This window comes from Mercurialis annua, linkage group LG6 (assembly GCF_937616625.2).
Source record: "Mercurialis annua linkage group LG6, ddMerAnnu1.2, whole genome shotgun sequence".
In the NCBI taxonomy this organism is placed as follows: Eukaryota; Viridiplantae; Streptophyta; class Magnoliopsida; order Malpighiales; family Euphorbiaceae; genus Mercurialis; species Mercurialis annua.
In genome coordinates, this window is record NC_065575.1 from 9,202,968 (window position 1) to 9,212,783 (window position 9,816).

The 9,816-nt window shown below is 34.1% G+C and overlaps 1 protein-coding gene across 4 annotated transcripts; it reads left to right on the top strand.

Moving 5' to 3' along the window:
• The first annotated feature begins 2,884 nt into the window (after positions 1-2,884).
• Positions 2,885-9,097, top strand: LOC126653615 (carbon catabolite repressor protein 4 homolog 5). 4 transcript variants are annotated; one of them, XM_050347548.2, is made up of 14 exons: positions 2,887-3,278; positions 3,400-3,563; positions 4,075-4,140; positions 4,238-4,290; positions 4,670-4,751; positions 5,208-5,251; positions 6,309-6,396; positions 6,631-6,723; positions 6,826-6,858; positions 6,969-7,066; positions 7,624-7,756; positions 8,055-8,140; positions 8,225-8,309; positions 8,622-9,097. In XM_050347548.2, the coding sequence occupies exons 1-14, from the start codon at positions 2,906-2,908 to the stop codon at positions 8,682-8,684; spliced, it is 1,461 nt and encodes a 486-aa protein (XP_050203505.1). In that variant the 5' UTR covers positions 2,887-2,905; the 3' UTR covers positions 8,685-9,097. The 4 variants fall into 4 exon arrangements, 3 of the variants coding, with proteins under 3 accessions (XP_050203505.1, XP_050203506.1, XP_050203507.1); XM_050347549.2 differs by having other exon boundaries at positions 3,186-3,278; positions 3,400-3,576; XM_050347550.2 differs by having other exon boundaries at positions 3,186-3,278; positions 3,400-3,567.
• Positions 9,098-9,816: the final 719 nt, after the last annotated feature.

A 9,816-nucleotide genomic window follows, 5' to 3' on the forward strand; every position in this document is an offset into this window, starting at 1 on the left:
ATTGCTTTTATGCCTGTTAGTGGACACAAGGGAGAATACATTTCTAAGTCCCTTGAAAATTGCTTGGTGGACTGGGGACTTAAAAATGTATTCTCTATCACAATGGATAATGCCAGTAGTAATGACACTGCTGTGTCTGCTTTTAAAAAGAAATTGAATCAATGGGGCACTGGTGTTGCTAAGGGTAAGTATTTGCACATGAGATGCATTGCTCATATCTTGAATCTTGTTGTCAGTGATGGTTTGAAAGATGTCAATGTGTCAATTAAAAAAGTTAGAGACTGTGTTAGGTACATTAGGAATAGTCCTGCTAGGCTAAGAAAGTTTAGAGAAGCTGCTGAATTTGTGGGGATTGAAACTAAAAAGTCATTATGTCTTGATGTGCCAACTCGTTGGAATTCTACTTATTTGATGCTTACAACTGCCTGTATTTTTGAGAAAGCATTTGAGAAGTATGAGGAAGATGAGTCCTGTTTTAAGTCTGACTTGAATGGTAACATACCTGACTCTTTAGATTGGGAGGTTGTGAGGAAGTTTTCTGATTGTTTATGTCATTTTTATCATGTAACTTTGCGCATATCAGGTTCTTTGTATGTTACCTCTGATATGCATTTTCAAGAGATATGTGATTTGAGTTGTGTGTTATCTGATATGATTGATAGTGAAGATAGTGAAGTGAAATTGTTGGGTGAAAAAATGAAAACAAAGTTTGACAAATACTGGGGTGATCCTGAAAAAATGAATAAACTGATTTTCTTTGCTTGTGTCTTTGATCCTACTGTGAAGTTAGAGGGTATGGAATATTCTCTAACAACAATGTTTGGTAAAGAGAAGGGGGTCATTTTGTTTAAATCAGTTGTTGATGAGCTTACTATTTTGTTCAATGAATACAAATCTGTGTATGAAAATGGTGGAAGTATAACAAATTTGACTGAGGTAGTAAGCTCTCAATATGAAGTGTCCCCATCTCAAGGGGCCAGTGCCTCACCAACTGGATCTATTCTTGTGTCTGCTTCTGGTTCAAAAAAAGGTGCTTCAGTTATGAAAACCAGATTCAAGAAGCATAGAAAGGAAATGGGAACTTCAAGTACTCGAAGGAGTGAGCTAGAAGTATACCTCAGTGAGGATTTACCGGAAGATGATATGGAGGTTTTGATTTGGTGGAAGCAAAATGCACAAAGGTTTCCAGTGCTATCCAAGCTTGCTCGTGACATTCTTGCAGTTCCCATTTCCACTGTTGCATCTGAGTCTGCATTCAGTACTGGAGGTAGAGTCCTTGATAGCTTCAGGAGCTCTTTGACTCCTAAACTGGTGGAAGCTCTGGTATGCACACAAGATTGGTTCAGAGGCTTTAAAGAGCCTCTTGTTGTGGAGGAAATATTGGAGGAGTTAGAGGCATTTGACAAAGGTTATGCAATTCTCTCCTTTATTTTTTCTTTTTGTTAAACTGCCTTATATTGTATCATTGCTTTCTGAACTTCTTCTCTTTGGTTTTTTGTTTCAGAATTGCCAAATGTTGGTCCTGTTGCAATATGAGAAAGAGAATGACACATTTTTTGCTTTTGGTGGATTTGGAATTTGGACCTTCTGGTGGAAGCCAAATCAGATCATTGTCCCTGCCTGATGTCCCTTCTGAATGAGAACTGATCTAAGGATCAGTTAATGTCCCTGTCCCTTCTGATAGTATGATTTTTGGTGGTGGAAGCAAAAACTAGTGCTGAATTTTGTTCAAACTTCAAAGTATGAACTTCTAACTTTTAAACTCTTGTACAGTTGTACTTTATTTACTGACTTTAACTTTTAAACTCTTGTTCAACTCAATCTTTTTTTGTAAATATGATGCATTACTCAGTTTTAACTTTCTCTTTTAAAACTAGTTGCCTTCTGTTTTTCAAAGTTCAAACTTTTCTACTTTTCTCAGTTTTAAGTTTAACTCTATTTTTCTACTTTTCTCAGTTTTAAATCTTTTAAAACTATATTGACTGCTCTTAATCTTTCCCTCTTTTTAATTCAGTTTTAAAAGTGTTTATAATCTTTTGTTTTGGGCTATGATGATGCTTCCACCACAAACTGATCTTGTAAGGCCTGCATAATTGTGATATGATGTTTTAATGGCACATTTTTTAAGCCACCATATCATTTGTTCGCCTTACAAATGACCAGAAAAGCACTAGACTGAGCCCCTGTTTATATAACTTTTTTTTTTTAAATATACTTCTGTTTTAGTTAGTACAATTTTCAATTTCAATAATGAGAAGTTGCCTTTCAATCTTAAAACAGCTTCTCCTTTCATGTCCATTTTGTTGCCTGGACTTCAACTGAAAGTGATGAAAGAGTGACTGTGTACATACAACACAGAGAGACTATGCAATTGGTTTGAACTTGGAACTTTGGAAGCAGCTTCTTTTAATTGCTTTCATTGAATCATTTTTTTGATTATTTGAACTGTGTAATTTTTGAACAGTCAATTGTTTTGTGTATTGCTACTTTCTGATTCAGGAGGGAATTTTTGTATATTTGTATTAATAGTTGTGTACTATTAATAGGGGAAAACTTGTAATTAATTTAAAGGTGGGGGTATAGATCATTTCATACATTTTAAGTATGTAAATTTGTAATATTTTACATTTTGCTGTCTTTACAATATGTTTTATGTCTATTTATTAAAGGCCCATGATAAGGCCCAAACCGAAATACCGAACCGACACCGAACCGAACCGACCGATCATTTTCGGTTAAAAACCAATCGGTTTTCAATTTAATATAATGCAATTTGGTTTCAAATATGTCTTAAATCGAAATAGTCGGTTTTCAATTTTTAGGAACCGAACCGAACCGAACCGACCGACGCACACCCCTAAATATCACAATAGTTAAGGTACTAAATTGGGCTTCAACTTCATACATGTTATGTTATCAAACAAGCAGCATACTACAGCTCCATCCCACCACCAAACTGGCCCCACACGCGCCACCGCAAACTGAAACCGGCGGCAACATGGAAGAAACCAAAAACCGAGCTTCTTCATCCAAACGCCACCCACGCGCCACTTCACATTTCAAACGCAAGCACTTCGATGATGACACAGAACACCATAATGAAACAAAATTACACATTAAGAAGAAGAAGCAAAAATTAGTCAGTAAAACCCTAACACAAACCCAATTCAATTTGACTATTTCAAATAGGTTTCAACCTCAATTTGATAAAAGTTGGAGTCTTTCACAGAGTAATCGCAAATGGGTCTTCTCTGATACCGATTTCTCCGCTCATAAAGGTCTTAACCTTACTTTAATTTTATTAAACAATGGTGTAGTTTTTTTAAGTAGGAATTTGCTATTAATTTAAGTTTTAATTATTTATTGTAATATTAGTTTGATTGATGATGTTTTGTGCAGATAGAGTGGTTGTTGTGTCTTACAATATACTAGGTGTTGAAAATGCTTCAAAGCATCCTGATTTGTATTTCAAAATCCCACCTCGATTCTTGGACTGGGATCGGCGAAAGGCGCTTATATGTGACGAGATCAATTATTATAATGCAGGCATTCTATGTTTTCAGGCAGGTTGAGTTGGTTAGGTGTTTACTTAAAAACTTGTACATATTTATGTATATGGTAAGATGTGTAGTGTATCCCATTCTGTATAGTGTATAGATGTACGTTTTGTTGTATAGTAAGTGCATTTAAGATAGCGATTTTGATGCTGAAAGTTTCTAACTCGATTAAGATGCCACAGAAATGAGAATAATGGTTAAGAACATGTAGAGAAGGTTGGAAATCGACAGATGTTTGAGCCTGACATGAATTCTATGTGTTCTAGAGTTTCAAGTGTAGACTTGCTTTTCATCTGTGCATTTTCACGTCTCATTAAGGAGCAAAGTTGCTTCTAATGCTAGTCCATTAAAACTAATATTTTTATGCTTGGGATATCTAATTTTACTCACTTAAGTTGTAGTGTTCATTGATTTTAAACTTTGCAGTATGTATTATTGAATTTTTTTTCTTTGTTTTCATGTTTATTTTATGGTATTAAACAATTTGTATTTTCATAATCCACTCTTATGTGTTCAGGAGGTTGATCGCTTTGATGATTTAGACTGTCTTCTTCAAAAGGATGGCTTTAGAGGTGTTTACAAGGTATGTGAAATAATTTATGTATGTGACTTCTTTTAAGCCAGGCATTCTTTATCAATAGATTTAGTTAAATGAGTTTAACAATTAATGTTCCTTCCAGGGCCGCACCGGTGAAGCATGTGATGGCTGTGCTATATTTTGGAAAGAAATTCAGTAAGTCTTCTGCACTGAGGAGATTCCTAATGCTTATCATGTTATCATGAATACTTTATATATGTAAATGTCCTTTCTAAAATTGATTCGGAGTAACTTTTATATTACTTGGTTATTTTCTTGATATTCATTCCTAGGAGTATTGCCTAGAATGAAAAATTTGTACATCCATGTTTGAACTCAATATTTAAAGGAAAGTGACGAGTCTATTAAATTGCTTATTAGAAAATAATCTCCTCTATCAAAGAATGAAATTTCCATTTTCAAAATTAGGTTCTTTTGCTATAATATCATGGGCAGAAAACATTATTGCTGATTTATTTGTTTTATTTTCATTCCATCTATACCCAAGTTTTAGCAAGTCATATTCTCAATACAGATATTCCCTTTTGCGTGAAGAAAATATAGAGTTTCAGAGTTTTGGCCTCCGAAACAATGTTGCTCAACTTTGTGTTTTAGAGGTATGCAGGACCTTTTATCACATGGCTGGTTCTTTTTTAATCCTTTTTCTTCTTTTTTTATCGCGGTTCAAATTATTCATTTTTTGCCCAACAATGTATCAATAACTTGGTTCAAGATTCTTTTCTTTGAGTAACTTATAAGCTGTGACATGAGGGGGGAAAAAGCAAAAAGAGAGAAAACATGAAATGCCTGAAGAGGAATTTAAATATTACTTCAACTTACTTCAGTTATATAATGTGATCTGGAACACAAGTGCATGTGTTGTTACATTCTTTTATATTTTTGCATACAACTGTCAGATTATTATTATGTGTGATCTCATATTACATTTACAGATTTGTTTTGTCAGAAAGTAATCTTTTTCAGTTCTCAAATTTCTACACTGCAGTTGAATTTCCTTTCTATGTTAACTTTCTCTCTGTTTATTAGCTTGTCTTAAATTTTTGATTGTGCAGATGAATGGAAATAAATCAAAGTCTGAATTTACACACTCGGCAGAGTAAGTTCAAATATGTTTCTTTATTTGTTGTGTTATCTTGATTCTTGTGTATAAATTTCAACGTCTTATATGGAAACCAAAATGATGATAAATTTATAAAAATGAAACTGTAACACTTAACTGCTAGTTACAGAAAAATAACAGTAGCATTCCTGTTATTCCTCTTAATTAAAACACGGGCTTCTTTTGTTATGCCTTTTACTTTTTGTTCAGCACCAATAAAGCGCAATTCTAGAGCTTATCAGAAAAGAAAGTAACCTGTACCGCTAAGAAGCTCTATTGTACAATTCATCCTCTCAAAATTGTGAATACTGCTAATTTTTTTTACTATAACTGTGCTGTGAAACCTCATCAGGGCATAGGACATTCATTCTTATTTCTCCTAGCACTCTGCTTCTGCTAAAGATTTTAGATTGCCACAAAAGCTAGTGTTCTAACTTTCTGGATCAGGCTTTGATCACTGCAATGTCTGCAATAATAACAATTCTTCTCCATTTTTTGTTGTGTAGACCTGTTTCCCAAATATGATTAGAAACATCACATTGTTTCTTTTTTGTATTTAAAGAAAAGGCTATTTGCAGATTCTTCATTGCGTCTTCATGATGCATGTCTGTCATTTGGGTGATTCTCCATCTATGAATTTTATCTTTAGTCCTTAACTTCCATGAAAAGCAATCAACATAATTAAACTATACCAATGAACATTTCCTGACCTCCACAGTAATTGAAAATACTTCTTTGGCCTTCCTTGATTCCGCCAACCCTTTCAGGAACTATTGATTGAGAGTTCTCCAATCTTAGTTTAGTTCCACTTCAATAACAAATTGCTAGCGATATCTAAACTTTAACTTGATTCAAATCCCTTTTTGTTATCGATGCTGATAATGATAACACGATCTGGATAACCTTGAAACTTTGATATGCTCTTGCTAACACAAGAGGCATTCAGTGTTCTCTTCCTAAAGTTATGCTGTCTGATAGCTTACTGGTTCTGCTGTGTTATTCTTTTGATATCGCTAGCAATTTGGCTGATAATGATACAAAACCTTATATATAGGTCTCAAACTACTGGAAATCGAAGATTTGTGGTTGGAAATGTACATGTTCTGTTCAACCCAAATCGTGGAGACATCAAGCTCGGCCAGGTAATAGCTCTTTTGGTGCTTCGTTATTCCTAAAAGAGTCCAAATTCTCCGTTGGAGCTTCAGAATCTGATAAAACAAATTCTCTCATATATGTACATGCTCCATGTTCATGTGTGTGATTGAGAAAATGATACCTCAATCTCATCATCTCGGTAAAACAAAATCCTATTAAATAGTTTTGTTTTGAATATCAACACTAAAATTTTCTATGTTACATTTTCCCTCTGGATGCAGGTTAGACTTTTTCTTGAGAGAGCTTACAAGTTATCCCAAGAATGGGGTGACATCCCTGTTATACTTGGTGGAGATCTAAATAGTCTTCCACAGGTAAGGTCTTATGGTGCAGTTACTTTTTGAAAAGCTGTAACTATTTACTTTTTCTCTCTCAGCAACCTTGTGACTATGATTTTGTTTTCATCTTATGTTTAGAGTGCTCTGTATCAATTTCTAGCTTCATCAGAGGTGAGTTTTAATACGGTATAGTGTCAAGCTTATAGATTAGCTTTTCCTTGAGCATTCTCTTTGACTTGCATAGTCCTGAGGTCCTCTTTGTGCTGTTTGAATATCTGTAGTTGAACCTTCTGGTCCATAACCGCAAAAACATTTCAGGGCAGCTTGAGCATCCACCACAACACAAATATTTCAGATCCCACAATAAGAATTCTGAAAGGTGAGAAATTCTTATAACTTCATGTAGTTTTAGTGTGTGTTTATTGACTCAGCATTGATGGGATTCTCTGTTGCACGAATACTTCTCAAGTCCTACGTGTTGGCATTTGTTTTCGTTTCCGGAAATAATTGTGAAACTCCAACACCTTATATTTGCAACTTATTCTTGTAAAACAAAAAAATTATTATCCCATTTTAGCTTTTATGTGCTACATTTTATTGAAGTGTAACTTTACTTGCGTATAAGTTAATAGAATTGGATAATTGTAATGCTTAAGAGCATGGGTTCGCCTAGTAGAAATCGGTATTTGCACTTGTCCTCCTCCAACTATCCCAAAAAAGATGGAACAAAAATGAACTAAGAACACTGGCATCTTTTTAACATTAGAAGACAGACAATTAGGCAGACAGAAGGATCCTTTTCTGAAAGCAAACAACATAATGGAGTCTCGATGAAGAATCTTGGGGTTCTTAAGACCTCTTATATTACATCTTCTATGGTGTCAAATCTAGGATGTTGCGTGGCTCTTTTCAACTGATTGGATTATGTGTATGCAGAATTTGCATGTCCATCTCAAGGCCGTCATTACATTTATGGAGCGATGAAGAAGTATCTTTTGCTAGTGGTACTGAAGGAGTCACTCATCTTCGTCACCAATTAAAGCTTGGTAGTGCATATCTTGGGGTTCCCGTAAGTACAATTTGTTTATGCATATTACTATATGGATACTTCAATATTCTTGATTTGCTTAGGTTTTTGGCTTCTCTAAAATTGAATTGTTATTTTATTCAATAACATAAAAACGGATGCCGCTGTCTGACTCAAGCTATCCAATACAACTTTATATTAAAGCAAATTTTGTAGAATATGGTCTTGAGAATTTGTACATTGATGTCACTCAATTTAATACATATTTTTATTGGTAGTTGTTGATATGTTCTTTTCATGATTTTTTTCTTCCAGTTTTGACATAGTTAAAGTTGTTCAGGGGAGCTCTAGATCAAGAGACCATCATGGAGAACCATTGGCAACATCATATCATTCCAAGTTTATAGGAACTGTTGATTATATTTGGTAATATAATTTCTCAGGAGACCGACAAAGTACAAATTGTTTCCATATATAAATTCTGAGTATTGATTTCATTATACGTCACAGGCACACAAAACAACTCATTCCCGTTAGAGTTCTTGATACGATACCCATAGATATTTTGAAAAGAAGCGATGGCCTTCCTAATGAGGTACCTTTCAATTTGCAAATGCTTGTTTGATTGGTTACATTCTATCAAAGTTGTTCAATTTCTGTTTTATTGTTATTATTTTTGATGCTTGCATGTCTGGCATAATCTAATAAGTTGTGTACTTGGAAATAAAGAAAATTTTGGCCTACATTATTAGCAATTTTTGCCCCTCGCCTCGAAAATTCTTTGAGACAAGGCAATTTATAGTTCTCTGCAAGTTGGTAAATATGCAGAAAACCTGATAACTCTACAAATGATCTTTACTAAATTCTCTAAATCCGCATCACTAACACATGCTTCATTATTTCGCAGAAATGGGGAAGTGATCATCTTGCTCTTGTATGTGAACTAGCCTTTGTAGATAACGACAACTAAATTTCAGAGTCATGCACGAAGTTGATATTCCTCAAAGGAACTCCGAAGTTGTGAGAAGCTTTGATTCCTTCGAGCATTGCTTGCAGAATTTGCTAACAGCTAGGTGCGCGGGTTTCATATAATCTACCAGAGCAGCAACTTCAGTTACTAATGAATCCGGTCTTTTGAAGAAAAAGGTCAGTTCATAAACCCCAAAGAGTAGCTAGAAGTAAATTTTTCACTCTTTTTTATCAACAGGCATCCAGAAATATTTATAACAATCGTAAATTTATTATTTCTGACTGGTTAAACTCAGTACTTTAATAATAGGTGGGACTGTAGCGATATATGCTCCTAGGGTTTGTAAATACCGAACTAAACCGAAAAATTTTGTTTGGTTTGATTTTTACATTATAAAAGGTTTTAGTTTTTTTTTTTTCGTTTTTGAAAGTGAAGTTCACTTTTGTTGTAAATCAAACCCAAAAGATTAAGCCGTATTGACTGATTCAGTTCGGTTTTGGAAAAAAATCAAAACTTTAGTTTGGTTCTGTTAAGTTCGGTTTGAACAAAACACACACCAATAATTGCACCTACTCTCATATGATGTCTGTTTTACATTATGAGCATATGGAAAAGTCAGATAAAAAAAGAGAATAGAATAGCAAATTTAAAATGCAATTTGGTTGAAGAAAAGTGGAGCATAATAAGCAGGAAATTCCTGAAAAGTCAAATCCTGTTGGAAGAAGCTATTTTCTGCATAGAAAAGTTGTATAGTTGGCTAAATTGTGCACCACTCAATTTGTCAAACTTTACAAGCCCTTGCCTTGACTACTCTTTCCATTTTCGGGATATAAATTCTTATATAGTTATTTCTGTCAAGGATTTTAACTTTTATTTTTAGGTCAAACCCTCAAAACACACCAAACTTTTGCGATTTTTATCGGTTATCTTTCAAAATTTGCAAATATAACCTGTTTTGGCTTATTATGTTCCTTTTATAGCGAAATTCGAATGCAACCGATTTTCTTGCCAACATGACAACCATGTATATAAGATAAATCACAATAAAATATCAAACATTTTCGTATTATGTCATAATAAAAGGTTTAATACTTTAATCACAATAAAAAAATCCAAACCGATTCAAAAATAG